Source organism: Tenrec ecaudatus, chromosome 6 (genome assembly GCF_050624435.1).
Source record: "Tenrec ecaudatus isolate mTenEca1 chromosome 6, mTenEca1.hap1, whole genome shotgun sequence".
In the NCBI taxonomy this organism is placed as follows: domain Eukaryota; kingdom Metazoa; phylum Chordata; class Mammalia; order Afrosoricida; family Tenrecidae; genus Tenrec; species Tenrec ecaudatus.
In genome coordinates this window covers 153,713,020-153,736,563 of record NC_134535.1, presented here as the reverse complement: position 1 = coordinate 153,736,563, position 23,544 = coordinate 153,713,020, and the positions used below count along the sequence as shown (strand labels likewise).

At 46.7% G+C, this 23,544-nt stretch overlaps 1 protein-coding gene across 5 annotated transcripts in view; it reads left to right on the top strand.

Moving 5' to 3' along the window:
* CELF2 (CUGBP Elav-like family member 2) overlaps window positions 1-23,544 on the top strand; it is a 635,027-nt gene that overhangs the window by 484,455 nt on the left and 127,028 nt on the right. For all 5 annotated transcript variants that reach the window (XM_075552397.1, XM_075552393.1, XM_075552394.1 and 2 more), the window contains one exon: window positions 10,345-10,427. In XM_075552397.1, coding sequence (XP_075408512.1) covers window positions 10,345-10,427 — 83 coding nt within the window. The remainder of the gene's footprint in view (window positions 1-10,344; window positions 10,428-23,544) is intronic.

Here is a 23,544-nt window from a genome sequence, read left to right as displayed (position 1 = left end):
CTAGTCGAGTTAGCTCATTGTAAAATTCTGTGATTTGACTGAACGGGCACCAAAGCCACGAAAGCATTGCCACCTTAACTGCCACCAAGTTCTGTTATCTCAGTTTTAAACTTGCAGTACCAGAGGAGGAGGAGCCAGACCAACAGAGAGATGGCCTGCACTTTCTTCCGGCAGCCAGCTAAATGTTTCCTTGGATGGATGCTCTTTCCATCCCCGCCTCCCCCTTCTCAGTTCATGGCGACCACCTTGGTTCCGTGTCCCATTGCAGCCACCCCAACCCCCCCCCCCCCGGGATGAAATGATAGGCAGAGAACGTACAAGAAGTGCTTTTAGTTGCATGGGTGTGGACTTGTAAGTATGGCTTGTGAGATCAGGGACAGTATTGGCTAAGTGTCATCCAGCACTTCCTGAGCAAACACTGGAGGACCGAGGGACGAAATACCTCTCTAGAGCATGGTCCGCAAGGGCACGAGCAAACTGTGGGGCATTTGATGTGGTTTGGCACGGAGGCACCCAGCGCTAGGGTTGATGGGGGGACTGAGGAAAAGAGAGGTTCGTGTCCCCGACGCCAGAGCAGCCCCTGCTCTTCTGGAAGGATCTGCGCACTTCCTAAGAGGTGCATTTTGTCATCCTCGTTCACCTGGAGAAACTGCAGAGTGGTCACCGTCTACACCATTAGAAAACAGCCTGCTTCCCTGTGAAAGTCTCTACGACGAAGTGTCCTTTGAGAAATTAATCCCGGGGATTTTAATGGGGGGTTTTGAGCCCTGCACTGCTTGGTGGAAACTGAAAGTCGAGGGTTTGGGGAGGAGGGGAAGTAAGACATCGGGGGCGTGTTGAAGTGAGACCGCTGGGTTTGGGAAATTCGCTGGAACATGAATGTGCCACCCGTACCAGCAGCCTTTGATTCTGGGGCCAAAATGGAGGGAGAAAAATAGATGGCAAGAGGAACCAAGTGTGCCCTCTTTTGACTTAAACTGGCTTGTGTGCCAATTCAGAAAGCCAAGAGCCCGCTTGGAATTCGACTTCTGCAAAGCAGGCACCTGCGTTGCTTGCAAATGTGCGTACAAAAGAGAGCTGCATTTACAGAAAGGGAAAATAAAACCCATAGGAGGGGGTCCTTCTTCCACCTCCCAGGACCTTAGTCCCTTGATCCCTCAGCGCCTTAGAATTCAAAGGCAGCCCTGGAAGGAATTTTCAGTTCACAACATGACCATTTGGTTGGTGTGCTGACTTGAATATATCTTGAGTTGAATTTGTCTGCTGGAATTATTACATGGTTCGACAGAGAGAGAGAGAGAGAAGTTCAACCATCAGAGGACCATCGCAGGCCTGTTTTCAACTGTGAGCTGTGATTCAGGAAATGTAAAGTAGATGTCACAGTTTTAAGATATTCAGTGGCCAAGAAATGTGGACCCCGCTATTCAGTGGCCAAGAAGATGTGGACCCCGCCTCTCCTGACCCTGAGGTCAGAGTTCACTTAGGGGCGATGGGTGTTCACCAGTATAGCACCCTAAGTACCAAACTTCAAATACGTCTCAGTCGATGAACTCAATGACAGTGTACTGGGAGATCAGTTTTGCCCGTTTGAGTCTTTCGGATCAGTCCCCATACAGGCACAGCATTGACTTCCTGCCATCGAAAGTAGAAATTGTTGGTATATGATTCCACATGTTTACCTTATAGCTGATGAAAGATTATTTCCATAAGGGAAATCATTCCAGGTCTTTATACTTGGATTCTTTAATGTAGACCCGCAGATATAGTAAAAATTGCCTTGTCCATATTTTTTCAGTTAAAGGCAATGAAAACTACCCTTTCTAGATTATGTATGCAGAGAATCAGATCTTAATTCTCTCATCCCTCAACTTGTTTGTTTGTTTTTTTAAGTTTCGGAATCTGGTAGGAAGTCTGTTTCCTTAAGGAGTATGACAGGTTTCATCACTCACTGCTGTCGAGTCAATTCCAGCTCATGACGCGAGAAGAGAGGCTAGAACTATACCCCCTACAGTTACAGAGACCTCATCTCACTCCCATGGAAGCACTGGTGGCCTTGACTGCCAACCAGGTGACTGGCAGTCGAGTGCTTAGTCCCCTGTGCCACCAGGCTCCTTCATGTGTTTCCTAAATGCAGAGCCCCCTTTAAACTCTGACCTTTGGTGTCGCAGTCATTGTGATGGCACCGCTGTCCACACTGAAGGGTGTAAATATGTTGTTAGGTCATTTGGGGCAAGCCGTGCCATAAATGGGTTGTCTGTGCACAAGCAGGACTGAATAGGATTGCTAAGAGTTTTCAAGTAGAGTTTCAAGCGAAACAGCTGTGGTTCTGAAAAGACTTATGATGGCCCAGATGGTTTCTTTGAGGATAAACCCACTTGGTCATTTAAAATTAAAGCCTTTCAGTAAACTCGAGTGTTTTCTTTATAACTTAAAACTTTAATACTTGTGGGGTGAGTGTGTGTGTGTGTGTGTGTGTGTGTGAAACCATTGGCCCATCTTCTTAGCTTTATCTTTGGAAACAAGGAAGAAAAAAAATCATAGCAATCTCTCAAAACATTCTGCAATTAAGCTGGCGGAATATCTGGGGGGATGCTTTATGACAGTTGCAACTATGTGTGAAGTGTTACAGTCAGTTACCAGTTACCCTGTTTGGAGCAGGCCGCCCTCGGTCTCTCTGGGATTGGCACTCTCAACTTCTGATCCACGATGGGCATCATCATAGCTCGCAGTTATTCTTCTGACTTGAGGGTGGTGTGTGAGCTGAATACATATTGCTATTCTATGCTCTACTTGCCATCTTCTGGGCTTCTAGGAGGTCAAGCGCTCTAAGTTGCGCTGAGGAAACTCCAAGAAGGTAGACCAAAGGGCCAGAGAACAGAGGGACTAGGAAGCAGATGAACTTCTCAGTACCCCTCTCCTTGCCTGAAAAGACCAGGGTCTTCGCACTGCTTCCTGACTTACCCAGAGATGCTGCTGTGTGGCCTGCCCAGCAGCACAGTGGGCTTTCGGAGTCTTCTCTTTTAACCTGACTCTCTAAGACATTGATATGTCTTAGGGTCTCACCCTATGTACTCCAATAGCTATTGTAAGTAAAGCAGCAAAATCAGTAGGCATGAATAGCCAGTAAGATTTAATAGATCTCCCCTCTAAGTGTTGTACCAAACCATAGCAGAATCCTTTGGTTGGATCAACAAAATGGTAGAAATGTAGGGTCCTTGTAGACCATAGATTCCCAAACTTTTTTGTCCTCCTTCTGTCTTCTTTTCAGATAAACAAAAAACAACTCAACACACACACACACACTCGCAATGTAAAATGTCCACACTCTAGCCCATCACCCAGGATAAAGTGTAGGTATCTGCAAGTGCAGCAGCTTGGGTCCTTCCAGTGTCCACCCCCCGGAGGCAGTCGAATCTGATAGTGCTACCTGTTTACACCTGTGAATTTAAAAGCCCACATGGATACTGGGATGGGGTTGATTAACAGATATGCAGAGGATGACTTTTATTTATTTAATTAGTTATTTATCTATCTATCTATCTATCTATCTATCTATTTATTTCACGGGGACGGCTCCAAAGGGTAAAGGCTTTATTGCTACCACGGATTGTTGAGACTTGGGAAAGTGAGATGCGATCAAGTAACCTGGGTGCAGAGCATGGTGATGACTTGTTTTCCAAGTTGCTAGCAGGTGGTGGCAGACACTCCTGATGAGCGGGTCGAGGTGGTACAGTGGAAGTGCTTGTTAGACAGCGTCGCCGTAGGGAAATGTGAAGCAGCAAAAATTAGCCGGAACTGAAGCAGAACTAGTGGGGTGAGATTTTCCAAAGCACCTCACTCATCAAAGTGCATTCACCCCTGCTAATCCCCAGAGCTTCCTGGGTGGTCACTTCCTATCTTTGATTTTGAGCAGGACTTTGTGCTCTGTTCAGGCAGGGCCAGAAGGGAATGGCAGAGCTCAGGCATAGCGCTGAAGCTTGAGGGGTGGTCTCCCCAACACAGATGGCCATCAGAGAGCCTCTGTGGATAGTGTAGATGTGATGTGTAACCACCCACCTCCCAGTGGGGCTAGCAACAACCCGAACCCCCTGAATCAGATTACAGGGCCATCTGGTGTTGCAGCTGACCTGGAAATGAATCCGGTCCATTTCAGACCTGGCTTACAGCTGGCGTGGGGAACTCAAAGAGACAGGTGGTTCCCTAACAGCTGTCCATTCACTTAGGGCGGACAAGAAAAACACTCTTACCTGTGCGGAGCCCTCATGGGTTGCCTATTGTAACGCTCTGCCCTTCTGCCCAGCTGGTGGCCTATCAAAGGGCCACGTTTCCTTTGCTGAAATTACCTCCACAGGTCAGTGCATTTAAACTCTTTAGTGTGATTTTTTTCAGAAACAGCCATCTTAGAAACGCATTCTGATTTATTCTGGAAATGCAGAGAGTGAAGTCCCATTGAGGGGAGAGGTTGGAGAGCTGCACTGAAGTGGCTATTTAAACATGTCTACCTCTGTGTTTATCCTGAGAAAACATGCCAGATAACATAAACTCTTTTTTTATTAAGATGATTGATTATACATGCAGAAATTAGCATCTGACATTTTTGCCTGTTAATGGTAAAGATCAGTTACAACTTTGTTTGTTGCCCTACATGAAGCACTTCGGATGAGCCCACGTGGTTTGTTTGCTTTTAAACCACTTTATTGGGGCTCGTACAACTCTTATCACAACTCGTACAACTCTTATCACATCCATCCATCCATTATGTCAAGCGCATTTACACATTTGTTGCCATCATCATTCTCAGAACATTTTCTTCTACTTGAGCCCTTGGTATCAGCTTCTCATTTTCCCCCCTCCCTCATGAACCTTTGATAATTTATAAAGTATTAGTATTTTTTCATGTCTTACACTGACCGATGTTTTCCTTCACCCACTTTTTTGTTGTCCATCCCCTTAGGAGGGGGTAATAGGTACATCATTGCGATCAGTTCCCCTATTGCCCCCACCCTCCCCTTACCATCCTGGTATGGCTACTCTCAATATTGGTCCTGAGGGGTTTATCTGTCCCAGATTCCCTGTGTTTCCAACTTATCTATACCTGTGTACATGCCCTGGTCTAGCCAGACTTGTAAGGTAGAATTGGGATCATGATAGTGGTGGGGAAGGCGAGCATTAAAGAACTAGAGGAAAGTTATATGTTTCATCAGTGCTATACTGTACCCTGATTAGCTCATCTCCTCCCCAAGATTCTTCTGTAAGGGGATGTCCAGTTGCCTACAGATGGACTTTGGGTTCCCACCCGCACTCCCCCTCATTCACAATGATGTGATTTTTGGGGGTTCTGGCCCACATGGATTTTCTGGGAGTGTTAGGCAGAGCTGGATTCCAGTCACTAGTTGAGAGGTGAGGAAACTAAAGTGACTATGTCCAGAGAGTATGGTATGAGTCACTCACTAAATCACTCAAAACCAATGGTGTAAAACCCAAAGAAGACTCTGCAGGTAACAGTCCAAGTCACACTCACTGTCCCCAAGGCCCTTCAGTTGTCCTGCGAGGTGCTTATAGCAAAGGGGGCTGAGGCTGGGAGTCGGGACTAAAGCCCACCAGGGGCCCAGCATTGGGCACTGGCAAGGCACATGGAGAGGATGGCACCGCTTCTTTCTAGCCCACGCAAGGCTCCAAGTTCTCTGGCCAAGCACGGCACCTGAGGACCTATGGCCAGTGCCGGCAAAGGCATGCTTCTGTGTGTGACGCCTGAAACTCCGCATGGGATCATCCTCGAGAACCTTTGTTGACATCGACATTCTGAAGAGTGTAGTGTGAAGAGGGTCTGAAGTCAAAGAGCCGTGGTTGCCTCCCATGACTAGCAGTTCCAACAGAGTGGATGCTTGGGGAAATGAGAAAGTGCTTGAGATGCAGGATGTCTTCCCATCATTCCTCCGGCCTACTAGCTGCCTTCTCTTTATTCTTCTCTGGACTGCCCATCCCACACTGCCAAGAGCACAAACTGTAACACCCCCACCCCCCACCCCCAAATATCCACCTTCCTGGGAGTGTTGTCACTTTTGTGGGTGTAGACAGCCCGCCCTCAGAGCTACAGAAGGGCCGGTCCTAGACCCCCCACATCAAAACGAGCCTCGCACATTCTTCGTTTCTCAGTGCACATAAACGCGATGGTACTGTAGCCTAGTACACTGTACAGGAACACTTTGAAAAATAAATTGATATTGGGAGAATGGCCCAAACGTGACAGAGAGGCATGAAGCGAGCCGGTGTTATGGAAAAAAGAGCACCCAGAGATGCGTGTCGACAGCGTCGCCCCCGATCTTCAAGTCATTAAAAGAAAAAATAAGAGCAACTTGGTGTCTGCACACCAACTGCGATTAAATGAGATATGTCTGTATAGAATGCGACATTTGCCATCAAGACCTCTTCCATAAAGAAACGTATAAAAACTATGATCAGTTATGGAGTAGATTCAACATGTCATGTAACCGTCATCAATAGCCCACATCACCACAAATAAAACCTTTGTCCTTCCTAAGCAATGTCCCCCTCTCCCCACATCCTGCCCTTGGCAAACACTAGTGGACTCCGGTCCCTATATGCTTGTCTGTTGGAGATATTTCCTGTGAGTTAGATCATGCCATGTTTGTCCCTTTGTGCGTGACTGCATGCAGCCTTATGTTCATGCTGTGGTCGATGTGCAAGGCCCTCATTTCTCTCTCTGGCTAAGTAATATCCCGGATGGGTCTGTGCGTTTTGTTTCTCTTGCATCAGTTGATGGAGATTCCGATTGTTGCTACCTTTCGTTTGTTGGGGAGAGAGCCACAGTGACCCCTGGCATGCACATCACTTCCATCCATTCTCCTGGATCGGTGCCTGTCGGGCTAAGCTCTGCGCTCAACTCTCGAGAAGCCACTGGCTTCTTTCCCACCGTGGCTGTCCCGTTTTCTGTTCCCACCAGCAGTGGGGAAGGTTTCTTATTTGTCTACAACTTCTCCAACATTTGTTTCATTTGTTTGTTCGTGCTTTTCCTTGAACTATCCTGCTGGGGATGAAGTGGTATCTCATGGTGGTTTGGATTTGCCTCTCCCGAATGGCTAAAGACTATATTAAATGTTTCTTGTGTGCCTATTTGCCATCTATAGCTCTTCCTTGGTGAAAGATCTATTTAAATCGTGTGCTTGCTTCTGAATTGGGTTGTTTTGTCTTTTTGTTATTAATTTGTGTAGGGTTTCTTTATATAGTCTGGATATTAAACCATATAAATGACTCCTCTATGTTTTGTCCCAGTGTGTATATTGATTCTTCACTTTGTGTTGAAAGTCCTTCATTTTGGTTCATTTGGGGGGTTGTGGTTGTTGTTGTTTTCAGTTTTGCAGAAGTCCCAGGTATCTATTTGGCAAAAACAAAAAAATTAAGCACCTTCTTCTAGTCACCAAAAAGATTGTTTGAGAAGAAAGCACTCTAGTCACCAAATTCATACTAAAACGTAAATAGCTAAGAACTACCAAAGGTAACTTTCTTCAAGGGCAGTTGATACCTAAACAGCAGGTGAACTGCCCCTTGGCACTGTGAGCTCCTGCCCAGAACCATCAGCTCAGTGGGTCTCCAGGCAGGAACAAAGCACTGCCCAGTCCTGTACAACTCTGTGGCTCGTTGGGATCTGACAGTTGTGATCCACAGGGTCTTTATGGAAAGATTTTTATAAGTAGATCTCTGGGCTCTTCTTCCCCATCTGTCTCACTCGGAAAGCACTGCTGAAATCTCTTCAGCATCATAGCATCACACAAGTTGCCACTTGACAGACAGCTGGTGGCTTTGCTTTAGCTGGTCATTGAATCCAGGGCTTGCAAGTGAAAGAGAATTCTGCCACCGAACCACCAACTCAATGCCTCGTGAACTGTGTCCTAAGCAGTGGAACTTGAGACAGTGGTTGGCGGTAGTAGTTGGCATGATGAAGTGGGTACTTGAAGGCTGGAAAAGCTCTCTCTGTCCTTGAGGCTACTGTGCATTATTGGTCAAAGCTCTTAAACGTCTCTCGGTTCACGTGTCTGTGTTTCTTGCTGCTTTTATCTTCTTACCATGTTCCGTTCTTCATGTGTTATTTCCCCAATCCCTCTGCTGTTCATGTTGGGACCAATCTAAATGCTCCATGTTGGGCTCCGAGCAAGACCTAGACTGGCGTTGGTTGGTAATCCCCCACACTCCTCCTTCCTGCTTTTCCCGCTTTCTAGCTTAGCAAACCACCTTTCTACTTCATCTTCACATCTTTTGTTTTCAAATGTCCCACCACCCAAAGCTGCTTCTCTAAATGTCAGGTACCTCCTTGCTTGGGAAGTGTGTTTGAAATGCAGAACCTGCCACAGCTTCCTTATGTGGAAACAGAACCTCTCCATCCAGGAATGGGAAAGGCGAGCTTAAGGAGAGGCCGTGGGAAATTCGGAAGGCAGAGATGGTCTTGTCCAGTTAGAAGAGCCAAGTTTAAGTTATGAGAAACTTGGCCTTCGTTTCCTCGGTCTTAAATTCTACCTTAAAGTGAAGGAACTCCTGTGCCTTCTAGGGACTTAAATTAAGCCTGTGAGTCCAACGCCGCCACCTCAATTGGTCAGCTATGTTTCGGGAAAACTCTTACCATCGCGAGCAGAATGGCCAGTTGTATTCTGGGTCAAGGAAGGAAACGTAGCCCAAGTCAGAAGCCTGTGTAAAGATGCCCACTTGTCCCTCCTTAAGACATTCCTGAAGGAAACATCTTTATTCTGTTCCCTCCACCATATGATGTATTTTAAGAATTCTTAATCCTGGGGTGAATGGTGGGGTTTTGTTGTTGTTGTTGTTGTTGCTTATTTAATGCAGAAAATTAAATAGGCTTTGCATATTTGATTTAGCCGGCTCTCTGATCAGTTGAATTTGAAGATGGCAAGCTATCTGGTCTCTTCTCTCCATGGGGAAGAAGCATCCACAGTGTATCTAGGGTACCTTTAGATGTGTTGGCCACCACCCCCCATCCTTTTCAAAGTTTGGGTTTTAAACGATCAGAGCGTCCATTCATGAACCTGCACCTCTGCGGGTCCCGGGGACCGTGTGTCCGGGTTTTCTTTTTACTATACTCCTCTCCACCTTGTTCCAGCACTCGCCCAAGGAGCGCCCACCATGTGTGGGAGCCCAAGTGCTGGATGTTGCTGTCTTCCTACTCCCTGCACTTGCCCTGTGAATACCTTTTCAAATTCTGCCCATCCCTGCCCGGCTTCTTGCATTGGGATCCTCTAGTCAAGTCAAAAGAAAATCCATACAGTATGGGCAGATGTGTCACTCTACTCCCCCCCCCCCCGCACCTTCCCCCCAACCCAGCTAACCAAAGGTAGTCAGTCAGAAGCAGCGTCTTTTGCATGAAATTTCTAAAGTTTTTGTCCATCCTCATTTTTTTTCAATCTGGGTTGTGCTGTGAAATTGGGTGCTGAATAGCAATTTGTAGAAAATGTGCTAACCCGCCATCTTTGTCTCTGAGAAGCAGAAGCCAGAAGGGAGGGCCTCAGTCTTCAACACCTCTTGGTGGTGGGGAGGGTGTTGGAGGAGACAGCTGGGAAGGCAGTGTATGCTGCTGGCCATGAGCAGTGGGTGGGGAGGTGGGGCTTGTCAGTTCTTAGAAATAGAAAAGCCAAGGAGTTGCCAGTTGGTGTATTCTATTTGATAGGTGGGCCAGGGTCTGCTGATCTCTCTTTGGGGCTATACCCGCTTGTTTTGTGACTTCGGTTCTAAACCATTTAAACTATAGTCCATCTTTCATTTGGACAAAAAAAAATCTTGAGTGTCTTGCGTACATTGTGTGCTGAGGGGGTGGGTGGGGAGGCGAAAGAATAAAGCAATGTCTCAGTCTCTAAGAGGCTTACAAAGTAGTAAACCTTTTGCCCTTAGAAAGTGTTTGGAAAGCACAGTGTGAGAGCGGGGAGCCACTATGAAAATGATAAGTTAATGGAGGTCTGTGCTCGCTGTTGTTCACTGTGATTACATACTTTTCTTATGTGGTTGCTGCAACACAAGGCCCATTAACACCTCGCCCACCCCACCCCCACCGCCCCCACGCCCCTTCCTGAATAGCTGCCTTCCTGAGAGTTAGTGCATGGAGTTGTCCATTGATCTCCAACTCGGGTGAAGCTAATAAATGTGATTTAGGATGAAAGGCACTGGGTAAATGCTTGCGATGATGTTATTACTGTTCTCATACACCTGATTATTTTTAAATTGTGCCTCCTTTTAAGTACCTTATTTGTTCGCCACAGTCTCCATTATATCTAAGCAAAGCATTCACGGAAATTTCTAAAACCTTTTCATTTCTCTCTGTAGGTTGTTGTTTCGTAACATTTTATACAAGAAAAGCTGCACTTGAGGCCCAGAATGCACTGCACAATATTAAAACTTTACCTGGGGTGAGTCGGTTTACTTTTGTACCAAAATCACTTTATTGCTTGAAAATGGTCCCTTTTCAACCGAAGGTTCACGTGATGGGCTCCTAGTGCCCAAATGGCTTTGGTCTTGGGAGGTGTGTGTGATGCCCTCTCTGTCCCCCTACAGCAGCCAAACCCGCTGGCTGGTGCATAAAGAAGCACCAGCATTAGCGCCAGAGGAAAGAGCTCTCAAGTGGCATCTCCCCTGCTTAGGAAATCAGAGTGATCCCACTGGGTAGCCGAGGCTGGCTGCCCAGGAGTGTTGGGTGGACTTGGACTTTGAAAGGAAAAAGAAACACACACACACACACACACACACGAAGCAAATGGCAAAGGAAAAGCTTTTACTCGCCAGGAACCCCTTTTCAAACTTAGTCTTTAGATTTTCTTGGGAAAATACAAAATGTACCCTGTACAGCCATAATGTGAAGCCTCCTAATGGTTTCTGAACATCAATGGTGGTTAACAAAGTCAGTGTTTTAATGCCCAATTTGTGGCTTCATGTTGATACCGAGCAGAAAAATACAAAGCTTGCCTTTTTTTTCCCCCATTTCCTTCCCAGAAATATTTGATGATTAGTCCAATTCACTAGAAGTGAACTGAGATTCAGTAAAGCTACTCCACCAGAATAAATTATTTCTAATGGCTTTTTGGCGATTGTATATATTGGCTGCTGGTATAAATTTCCCTGTGTGCTACTTGGCTCTCTCTCCCTGTTGGTCTGAATATCAGGGATGAGTTAATTCAGCATCATAATGATGTGCATTGGTTATAATGTTGAACTGTGATAAGCCAAGCCGTGCGGTGATAATGATTTTATTGCAACCTGGTGCGATAAGAATAACAGAAAGAGCATGTACTGTCCCTAATGTTTTACAAGGTGTAAATTTACCTTTGTGTCGTTCATCTGTCTCTGTACATACACATGAATACTCGTGCGTGTGTACATACCAGTGTACGCACGCATGCATTTTATAGCCTGTTGCCCCAAGAAAAAAATTCATCTTGGAATCGTTGAACAGGTTAGTGTATGTAGTGGGGAGATGCCCAAGAAAAGACCTGCAAACCAGCAGAGCCTTAATCACGCCAAAGTGAACAAAGTATGAACCTTGGTCTTGAGTTACCCCACTTTTGTTTTCCCCTTTTCTTGTGAGCAAATCAAAGGAAAGAAGCTTCAGAGAGTGTGTGGTAGGCACCTGGAGGCTGTTTACCTCCCAGTTTTAGTTCATCACTTCCCCTGAAACTCTTAAGGTACTTTTGAGTGAGGTTGTTTTTATGAAGACTTTCATTGCTCAGTGGCCTTTAAAAAATTTTATAGTATTGTTTCAACTTTATTCTCCATATAAATGGGTGGTTTTTTTCCATGTAAATTCTAGGAAATGACAATGTTGAGTCAAATTATTGAAATAACGCAACCAAGGAAAATATTTACTGGTTCAGCCGGGGATTGAGGAAAGTGGTTTTGTTTTCCAGGCTCAAATATCATCTTGTAGGGCTTGCCTTAAAGCAGTGGTTCTCAACCTGTGGGTCGTGACCTCTTTGGAGGTTGAACGACCCTTTCACAGGGGTCCCCCGATGCATAACTGTAACAAAATTACAGTTATGAAGTAGCAACGAAAATAATTTTATGGCTGGGGGTCACCACCACATGAGGAACTGTATTAAAGAATCACAGCAGCAGGAAGGTTGAGAACCACTGCTAAAGTATTCTGCAGAAGAATCCTGATCTACAAGGGAGGGAAATGCAGAACGGAATTACAAATGTTTGTGTACTCCAAATATTTTGGAGCCATGATGGCTGAGAATGTACTGCTGAAATCTCATTCTGAGATACCCTTTTACCTTTAAACCAGAAACATCCCCTGAGACTTCTCTAACTCAGTCATTTAACTTAAGGAATTTCTTCCTGGAGCATCATGCTCTTCCAAGAATTCACTCTATGGGATCAAAGTGACAAGAGTCATGTGAAAGGTTAGATGGGAAACCTGGAGGTCAGTGGATTTATGTTAATGAGGGGCCCATGTATGCTAATGAGAAAGAACAGGGAAGGTGAGCATGCTTGCACAGCGGTACATGGAGAAGCTGCTGCCGTGATTGGTGTGTGTTTGGCAGTAGATATCCTCAATAATGACAAAGCATATTTTGTTAAAGTTTCTATCTCAATTTAAAAGAGGAGAATAACTGTCACACAAACTCTGTTTAGAATGACTTGAGATAATGAATGATATGTAGCACTTGGAATGTGATCTTCCGACAAACCACATCGCATTGTAAGTCATTCCAAGCGTGGTGAGTGTGGGCACTCAGCCCTTCCACGGGAAGCAGTGGGTCCAACACACATCTTCATCTGGGGAAGCTCTCTGAAGGAACCCATGATTGAGCCTCGGGCATGCCGAGATACACAGAAGGGACTGTGGAGGTTTTGCTCCTGCCTGTTGACACCCTACTCTGACCCCTGTCTTAACAAGCAAAGACTATCTGTACCATTAAATATGTGCCTGGCTGGTGCTCTCAGGAAGCTCAGCACTGCTATCGCAAGGCTGTGGTTCAAACCCACCAGCCACTCTGAGGGGAAAAGTTGAGGCTGTCTGCTCCCATAAAGATTTACAGCCTCAAACACAGAGTTGATTTAATGGCAATGGATTTTTGTTGTTGCTCATTGGGGGGTTTTTTGGGGGGGAAGCTTGAGGAGTAGTGTGTGTGAATTCTTTCTCTCTCACTCTCTCTCTCTCCTAATGCCTAAAAATTCTGCACCAGAATTCAGGGGTGTCGCGCTTTTGGAGACCCATTACTAAGAACAGCGTTTGTATTGGAAAAGCGGTCTTCTGTTCATGGTTTGTTTGTTTTTCCAGTTCAGTTTTACATGCTCACTTACTTACGAAAACTTTGCAGTCAGATCTGTTTTGCAGGCTCATAACCTTCACTGAAGTACACACATTGTTGCTACATTGGCCATTTCAGGGGAGGTGAGTGGGAACAAGAGAGGTCCACATCCTGCTTGGATGTGTAGCTTTACCCGATACCCAGCGGCAGGCAGGGAAAAACATGAAAGTCAGCACCTCGAAGGTGTGAGCTTTTGGTGGTCAGGAAGAAATGGGACCAGACATAAAAGATTAATGCAGATTCTTGGGGAAAACTATAACAGGGTGCCTTGCTGTTTGATTACAAGCCTTGGAATTAGTCAACATTTCCATAATTCTAAACCAATATACACCTGTTTTCCCACTGTGATGTGAAGGCACAACTTAATTTAACAGAAGCCCTGCTGTGCTAAATCTCTCATTAAATACCAAGCGAGTTCGGTAATTTAAAGTTGTAGCACTACCATTTTAACTGGTTGCCTTCATATTATGAAATTAATAAGAAATTAATGATGCACTCCGCCATATGCTTTCAATTTCTTTCTGAAGGAGAAAGAAAGAGGGAGAAAGAAAAATGCATCACCGCTGACACTTTAAAGCCTCCCTGGTTGTAATCATTTTCCTGGGGATAAAATCCATTAAAAAGGCACTTGCTGTCTCCTTTCTGGAGTGTCCAAAACTTTCCATCTAAACCAAGATCAAATAGAGCTGTTTTCTGTTTTGCCTTTCCTCTATTTAATTTTCATTTGCGGTTGATCTTTGGTAACATAAGGAACTTTTATCATGCCGCCAAACTGGGTTAAGTGTGGGGTGCTTGCATGCCCCCTTTATGAACCCCTTATCGGTCTTGGAAAGATGCCTTGTGGTGCGGAGAGTTAAGCATTGGGCCATTGGGGTGAGCCTCGGGTTTGGGGTATCAAACACACCTACCACCCCACTAGAGAGAGATGAGGCTGTTTGCTCTTGGAGGGATGTAGTCTCAGAAGCCTGAAGGAGAGGTTCTCCGCTGCCCTCAGAGTGAGAGTAGGCTCAGTGGGCACGGGTGTGGGAATTGCAGAGAACTTGGTTTGCATGAGGAAGATTAAAGAAAAGCAGGTGGCACCGTGTACTGTGCCATTGAATGTATATATCACATATGGACTATGAAGACCCAACATATGGTTGACATGGGTGGGGACTGATAGAAGCGAGGGATTGGGACTTAGGGAGGGGTATGAAGTAAGTATACCTGTCTCTAACCATGGAACTGAGAACGAGGTTGCCCAAATGCTAGAAACAGAATGTTAGAAACAAAGGGGGCAAACGTGACAGCTCAGCATCAAGAATGCGGCCGGGGAGTCTGGGGTCATCGCTGTGGCTTCATCTGCCCACTTCTCTCGACAGGGTTGCTTCCCTATTCAGCAGCAAATCACACCTGAAGAACAGTGCGTTAATAATAACGGGTAGTTCGTTTACAAACACGTACTGAATGCCTCCTGTGTGCCGGGCAGTGAGCTTCGATCTTCCCCGGAAATAGCAGAGATCAAAGCCATATGGGACCTCTGAGTTTATGAAGTTGACAATCTGGAAAGTAGGGGTTTGTTTGTTTGTGGCAGAGTGCTGGTCCTCCTTCTGTCAGGATCCTCAGCAGGTTGTGTTTGCATCGCCTGCATAGGGCAGTGTGACCACACCTGCACAGGTAGGGCTGCTTGGTTAGCCTTCGGGTGGGGCGCACCACTGCTGAGCTGCCTTTTCCCCACAGCTGTGGCATTTGTGCCCTTGGCATTTGGCTGGCCAACCACTCAAGAACAATGAAGCTGTCTGCTCTTTAAAGAGAGGCCGTCTCAGAAACCTAAAGGAGCAGTTCTGCTCTGCCCCAAAGGGCCACTCTGAGAGTGGACTCAGTGACCGTGGGTCATCCCACCTTGAGCCTGTAGCACTGTCCTTAGAGCGAGAGTCCTGTGTCTGAGGTTTCAGGTAGGCCCAGCCTAGCTGGTAGGAGCATTCAGTAGAAATGCCATCATCTCCCACGGTGTCTTCTAGAGAGAAATCCTTACGAAAGCAACTGCCAGCCTCATTTTGTTTTCTCTGACCTAATTTAGCTTAATTAAAACAAAAAGTCTTTAAAGGCCTTAATGGAGGCTCCCACACAAAAGAAACCAAACTACTCTTCAGTAGTCACATGTCAGGACTCAGTGCCCACATGGCAGGGGCAGCCCCGGGCACGGTCGTTCTTTTTTCCAGGGTCTTCACATATATTGTCTCCAGCAATAAGATTTCTGAATTGAAAACCTACAGGAGTATCATTAGCCTACTCACTGTATAAATTAATTTAATTAAGGAGGTAATAACGGAGAGGAATACAGTTTTGAGAGAGAGAAAAAAAACCTCTTAAATTTTAACAGCAAGGAAGAATCACAGATTCAGAGTGTCTTATAAAATATTAATTGCAAATGTCTTCCAGACATTTCCTTGCAATATGCCTTTCCCGTTTCTTTTCAGAATCACGCACAGTTTTATTAAATGCAGTTTCTATGAAGCAGTTACTGCCCTCAGAGAACATTTTGGTTTAGAATACTTCCATTTGGGCAGTGGCAGGCTGCAAGGTGTTTTATTTATAATAACAATGTAAATACAAGGGACGCGTCAGACTGGAGATATAAAAACAAGGCAGCCTGATCCCATCAGCAGAAGCTGTAAATAAAATGGCCTCTAGGGACACGTGTGCTCACCCACATGAAGTGAATGGGCCTCTTCCTGTTTGGGCTAAGAGATCAGTTAACCTGTGTGGGCGAGCACTTCCTCCCCAATGAGCAGGAGCTCAACTCTCCATAGACTCGGCCCCCTGCCTCCTTCAGTGATGGAGAGCTAAGGCCTCCTGGTCCTGCCTGTAGAGCAGCATGGAGCTCACTTGGCTCCCATGGGTCTCCTGTATTACACTGGGAAGGGTGCACTTCTTTGACCCACCCCCTCTTCTTGCTGATAATGGCCATTTGCTGCCTTTGTTCTCAGTGCTCTTGTTATTATTGTATCGCATCTTTCGGAAGGGTTTCTGTCATGAAATCTCTCCAGCTCCATCCTTGCCTCACTGTAAGACCCCCATTCTGTGCCTTTTGCATCAAAGCCCACTCGGGCCAAGCTAGGATCCTTGGTTTCCCTCCGACATTTTTGTAATTTAAAATTATGATGAAAAGGAGCAAAAATTTTTCTGAGCAAATTTAAATCCTCCAACCCATGTACCATGTAGAACACACAGAGTACATATTCATTCATTCAACAAATATTTATTGAATTTACTATTGGTCTCGGTACCCTGGAAGACAGCTGAGAGCTTGCCCTTAATAATAGAACCACCGTAAAACAGAAGCCTGCCACTACACTGATACATCGTGGGAGTGTAATCAATAATTCTCAGATATTTAATACCTGGATTGGTTCAGTTTCAATATGCATGAGCACTAAAAAAGAATCCAGATGGAAGCTTTTAAAGAACTTTTTGAAGACCCCTCATTTCCAAAGGACTCAAGTTTTGTTCGATACAAGATAACTGTACACATAAACATTCCAAGAAAATATTTACTGTAGATTTATTATTCTACATGTGTGCCAATAATATAATTTTTCATCTATAAAAGATCTACATATTTTTGTATATCACTACATGCCTATAGCCATACATTCACACACACGTAAGGGTCCGGCAAAAAGTGTTCTCACATGCACGGGTTTATTCCAAACAACACTTTTTAAACATGTAGATTTGAGTAGTTGATGGTGTCAAGTGGCCTTAGTCTCCTTAGGATACTTTACAAAAAAAAGTTCATTCCAAACCTTGGCTTCTGGTGGCATCTACTGGGCCAACTCAACTGCAGGCAGAGAGGCCAGCTCAGAAGGCTATGGAGACTCTGAAACCCCAAGGTGGGGTAATCTTGGTGCATCCCAAAAAAACAGATGGCGAGCATGAACCGTTTTCAGGAAACGCTGGTGAGAAAAAGGCAGAGCTAGCTGCTCCAAGGAAGCTTTTCCCACCATGACAATGTACTTGCTCATTCCTTGAGCGTCCCAAGAGCTGCCTAGGAGATGCCATTGGAAACTTACCCCATTCACCCTACAGCCTGATAGCTGGTCCTGTAGTTCAAAGGACATTGAAAATGAACGTAATGGGAGGCCCCAGAGGCTATTCAAACTGCCAAGTTGATGTGGTGTCAATATAAGAGTGCCTTGGGGGGGAAAGCTTAAGAAACAGAAACATCTCTGGATGGAGTGTTTGTTGAGAAACAGTAGCTTCACATTCTGATATTTTGGGTTGAGTAATGAAGGTGGTCGTGCTTTGTAGCGTTACTTTTGGACTTACTGTCACATACCCTCTTGATAGGTCAGTCCCACGTAGGAAGGTATAGCTGAGTCCCGTTTTCTTTCACCTGCCAACCTACTGTTAATTACCCAGGAGACTTGAAGCTTTAGGAGCTGTCTCCATCCCTCGGGATACACCCTATGCTTGTCGATTTCCTGTTTAGAATTGGGATCATGGCAGAGTCCCGGTGTACAGGAGAGGGTATTGGGGATGCCCGTGGAATGGTGGTAGTCCTGGTGGCCCACCTGCCTAACCAGAAGAGTGGGGCTGAACGAGATAATGTGTGTAAAGCTTTTTGAGCTTCTGTAGGGATGTGCCTTCTAAGAGATGGTTTCTACCTGATAGTTTGTCTAGGTATGAACTCATTTTCAGTAGCAATCCACTGTAGAACGTGGGTATGCTGTGCAGTGTATAAACCTGGACATGGAAGTGGTGTACACACTTCAGACTGACACTGACAGTTTGACTGAAGCACGTGTGTAGCATATTTGACTTTAAAAACTGCCAACAAGAACCTGCTCCCTTGCTGTCTATGTGGCTGTCATACAATACTTTCTGATGTTGGGTGCCATTGAACCAAGTCCCACCCATAGCAGCCTCGTGGGACACCACCGACCTCCCTCATAGGCGAGATTCCCTAGGGGAGGGGACTCCTGGGCTTGTGGAAAGCAGCAGGGCTTCACACTGCACCTGCGCTCGCACTCCCAGGCGCCAGAAGACTTCCTCTGTTCCACACATGCACAAAAAGGGGAATAACAAAGTGAGGAACTTCCCTTTTCCCAGGTGACATTCCTAAGGGCTCTAAAGAAAAGCGCCAAGATGTGACTCTGGCGGAGTTCCCCCAAGGAGCAAAGAGCTCTAGTATCAATCCCAAATAGGACACAGCCATTGGGTTGCTGCCTGGTGCGTTGATTTAGATCTCGGCGGGAAAGTTGGAAAAGGGAAGAAAGCCATCGGCCCAGTGGTTCCCAGTTTGCAGACGCAGGCTGCCGGGGCTTATATAGGAAGGGATTGTCAGACTCCATGGAAGGGTCATGGAAACCGCAGTGTTCACCCTCCATAAACGTTCACCTGGTCATTGAATTCTGTGGTGCTGGACTGGGACTGGCAGCCTGTCTATTTAATAACTCTGATCGGTAGGTATTTGTCTTTGGTTATGAAAGAGGAAAACGCATGGTCTGCTTGATACGAAACTGAGCCCTGGTGGCGTAGTGGGTTACAAGTTGGACGGCTAACCAAAAGGTCAGCAGTTCAAAACCACCAGCTGCTCTGCAGGAGAAAGATGAGGCTCTCTGCCCCCGTAAAGTGACTGTCTTAGAAGCCCATGGGGGCAGCTCTGCCCTTTATCCTCTAGGGTTGCTGAGACTCAGAATCAATTTAATGGCAGTGAGTTTGCTTGTGGTTTATCAACACAATGAAATATCTGGAAGGAAACTAATGAGTGAGCTCCTTGCTGGTGAAAAGTTTAAGAGGACTGTACTAGGCCCCCCAGTCAGCACAGGGTTCACACCAGGATAACCACCATTCCTTGATAATAGAACTTGGTAGAAGGTGTTATTAGGATTTGCGGTTGCAGGCAGCCCCAAATGAGAGCGGGTTTCAGGCACTCTCATCGGCTCTACTATGCATTTGTGAGAATGTGCATAGAGAACCGAGGGCTGATGCCTGGCCCACCTTACACCATGTCCCTGGTTCATTTTTTTGAGAAATAATCAGGATCTCTCTCTGGAGAGATGGTAGAATGGCAAAGTGACCAGCAAAAGTGGTAGATTTTAGAGATCGCGAAATCTCCATGCTATTTAAATTCCCAGGATTAAACTTGGGGCTTTGAGTTCACATACACACGTACAGACTTGAGTTCCCAGAGGATTTGATAAGATCTTGAAGGAAGATGGGGAGAACAAGATCCATGAATTTGATTCAAGGTTTGGATGAGCTGGCAGAAGAACGACTTAGGAGAGTCGCATGGAAAAAAAGGCACAACGGATCCCAGGGAAATGGTCACACATCTGTCTTTCAAATAAGGAGTCTCCATTGACAATCTGTTACCTGAAGACATCACTGTCACAGTGGGTAGAACTTGGATTCGGTGACTTCTTGGTGAGGCCCAGCTCAGGAGATGGCCCCGGGGACATGGGCTGGCTCTTTCATGGCTAAGCATGTGCCATGGGCAGGTGTGGAGAGAGTTCTGGGGCCTGGAGGCCCATCCCCAGCAACAGAGCGTGACTGGCTGAGCGGAAGGAAGCGCAGCCAAGGCCATCCGGTCTCAACCTGGTCTGAGGGAGTGCAAGGAATGTCGACATGCCGGTCCCTTCAGAAGGAGGAGGGAGGCAGCAAAGAAGCTTTGTAGTTCCCTCTGCCTGCTTTAGTCACTGACTGTCCTGGTACACAGGTGCTCGGGATGTCTTATTAGTGTGATGCCATAAGCCATTAATGTTGTTTTGATATTAAAGCCCGTCTTTCGGGACCGGATCATTTCTGCGCTCACTCCCCACCAGTCACGGAGATAAAAGGTTAAACAAAAGGTGTGCACGCGGGAGGCTGCAGACAGGGACGCTGTGACAAATGTTCTCTTTTAGACTCCGTATTGTTCCTGACTGTCATTGCTTCATATCAGAACTCGAAATCTGCATTCATGCTGTCAGCCCCCGCCACCCCCGGCACTTAGAAACATTAGAACTCCCTTGGTTTCTTCTTCTGCAGAATGAATTGGTTGGATGGAATGATTCCCAGAGTCCTTTCCAATCTTCCCAGCCCCCTCTTTTTGGCCTTTCGTACATTGTGTCTAGTGATGTCCTAGTTAATGAAAATATGTATGTGCATGGCCCTTTTGGCTTAAGTTGCTGCCCAATAGCATTAGAATCCTTTCTCCAGGTAAATTCGTTCCTTCCAAGCTTTGACAATCCACTTTGAGAGTCTCTGTGCATGCTTCTTGCCTCTCCCCTTCCATTTGAGACCCAACGGGAAGCTTCACACTCATCATGTTTCCACCAGGACCCAGTGGAAGGAGAAAGGAAGGGGACAAACTCTTAGCAAGTCCGTTTAACTCCTTGTTCACAGCCTGGTTGCACGAGCAATAGCGAGGAACCTAATGAGGTCGCGAGCTTATTGGTGGATTTCTTTTATCTGAATCCTGCCCCCAGTTAACACGGATAAGTGAGTTGTCTGTGTTTGTAAATGGTGTCGCAGTCTTGTTTGTTAGCCCTTCTTTGAAAAACAAACAAACTAGGGGACATATTGATAGTGTTCACCTTGCGACCCTGAGAGCATGGGGGTGCACCCTCAGATTAAATTATTTCTCCGGCCTCACTGTGAAAAGCTGGGACCGACCCAGAATTAGAAGGCATGGTCACCACGACTCCCCACTAGTGTGACCTCGGGTAAGAGGACCTGGTAATCACACTCCCCACGTGTCAGGGAACAGAGCTCGAGACGCCGGAGGCCACTCCGCACAGCCATGTGAAATCACGCACACAGAGGTCAGCGACCTTGATTGATTTGCCTGTGTGGCAGTCGTGGGAGGGCGTTATTGTTTATAGGCACAACTCCAGAAGGCCAGTGGTCTACATCCGACTTTTACTGATGAGGAAATGGAGACTCGGCGAACCTTACCCACTCAGTCACTCTGAGTGAGATGTAACTCAGGGAAAAGAGAGCCATTTGCTGAGTTAACTCGCTGGTGGCTGTGGGTTATAGACAGACAGCTTGGGGACTTTTCTCTCTGCTGCTTGTGGAACAGAAGTTGTCCACTGACTGCTAGGTCTCGCCGAGAGTTCTTTCAGAGACCTTCATCGAGAATTGCGCTCTCCGTAGATTTTCATTTCTTCATCCATCATGTCAGAACAGCCCTGATGGCTTCCAGTGGAACTGTCCCCTCCCTGTGAGCGCAGCCTGCAGCCAGGCGCATGTCGCGCTCACCCGGAGTACAGGACAGTGGGGCCACTGGCAGAGGATGCCAGGGGCAGCAGCCCTGTACCCACCGAGTAGGCGTAGCAGCTCAGCAAGGCACTCCCCACTGACCACCACTGATTTATCTTGGTGCAGCCTGACCAGGAGGCCAAGTGAGCTGGGAAGCCACGCTGCTTCCCCCAGCAAAACTCACTACCTGCCATCGAGTCAGCACCCACTCATGGGGACCCTGTAGCGCAGGACAGAACTGCCCCTGCAGGTTGCCAAGACTGTCACTCTTCCTGGCCATCACTCTCCCAGGTGGTTTCAAACTACTGAGCTGGCAGCTCGCAGCCCAGTGCATCACCGCCACACCACCAGCAGTTATGAAAAACAGTTGACGGGCAGGACAAGGTGTTTACTTCGAACCTGGGTAGGAGGTGACCAGCATGGGAGCTCTCTAAGGGGGGGAGGGGGCGCAGATCAAAGGCAGTCATTACTGTAAGAGGACTCCTTTGCAAACACTGATTATAAATGCAACACCTTCCCTTGAGGAGTGTAGCTTTACCAACAGCATCTCATTAACATTCATATTATTAGGGTGCTTCTCTTTATCAGTAGCCACAGGCTTCCATCCCGACCCACAATCTGCATTCTAATGCCCTGTCACCATCCAGCTGGCCTCCCTCCTTCTCTCTGCTTCCGTGGTCAGTGGGGAAGGGCAGAGCGGGGACTGGGGGCATCTTGGAAGATTAAGCCTCAGCCCCATTGCTTGCAACGTGAAGCGTGACACAGCAAGAGAGAAAGCAGGCCATGGCCGTGGCCTGGGGAACTGGGGCTGGGAAACAGCTCCCAGCCTCAGCCCACCCTCCCACCTTCACATCCTGCTGGCACTGGAAAAACCTGGAGGCCGTTAGAGATCAACTAGTTCCACCTCTTTATTTTATAGAGGAAGAAACGAAGGCCTAAGCAGGGAAGTCTTCGTAAGTACCTCGGCCTTTCCAGTGCCCCATGCTGCTTCTGAGAACAAGGGATCAGACGCGCCAGCACAAGGTGGTAAATAAGAAATAGCACCATGCAGGCAGCACCACAGACAGGGCGCAACAGGATGTCCACGCCAGCCCCATAAAACAGAGACTGCTGCTCTCTCACCACCGCCACGTCCAGGGCGAGGAGATTGGACCAGCAGGGGCCCTTTCTGTTAAGTGCCAGGGAGCTTAGATATGCCTTCTTTCCCTCGCTGTCCCCGTCCAGCCCACCAGTTAGTTCCAATGCTGCCCCTCCAACCGTCCTCCCTCTTCATCACGTGGTCTTTTAGCATTAGAGACTGAAACATTGACAAGGGCGCTATGGTTTGTGTTGTGTCACTTCCATCTAGCCAGCATGTTGCACTTTGGGTTCTTAAATGAATTTAAATACATGGATGTCTTTTTAGGGGCTTACTCTTAATCCACAGTCTCCTGATTATTAGAGTAGGACCTACAGACACTCTGGGGACCGTTGCAACCCGGGGTTAACATTCGCCGTGACCTGGAGCCTGATATTTCTCCCAGCAGCACCGTGCAAAAGGGGTGGGAAGGACCATGTAACACAAAGTTTAGGTTTCCTGGAAAGTCTCCTCTATCTCTAGCAGAGGAAACCAAGTGACTAGGAGTCAACAGGTATTCTTGGGTTAAAAAGTATTGATGCTGGAATTCCAGTTGATATATGCCTGGATTTATTCCATATGACATGTCTTTCCATGTGTCTCTGCCATCTGGAGACCATTTCTGTCAGTCATGCTCTGGACTGAGTCTCACTAGGGTAGCCTCCCAAAGAGGTCCGATCAAAACAGTGGCCTCTGAGGGGATTTTCTGGCATGGTTCAATCCACAGCTGATAGGTTAGCTTAGAAAGTTCTGACCATTTTGTGGGGATTCCAGGTGGTAACTTGATAGATTTTTCTCAAAGGAGATAGGATGACCACAGGGGCTTCGTAGGAAGATGTTTTAAGAAAATTAAAAACTGCATTAGTGAGG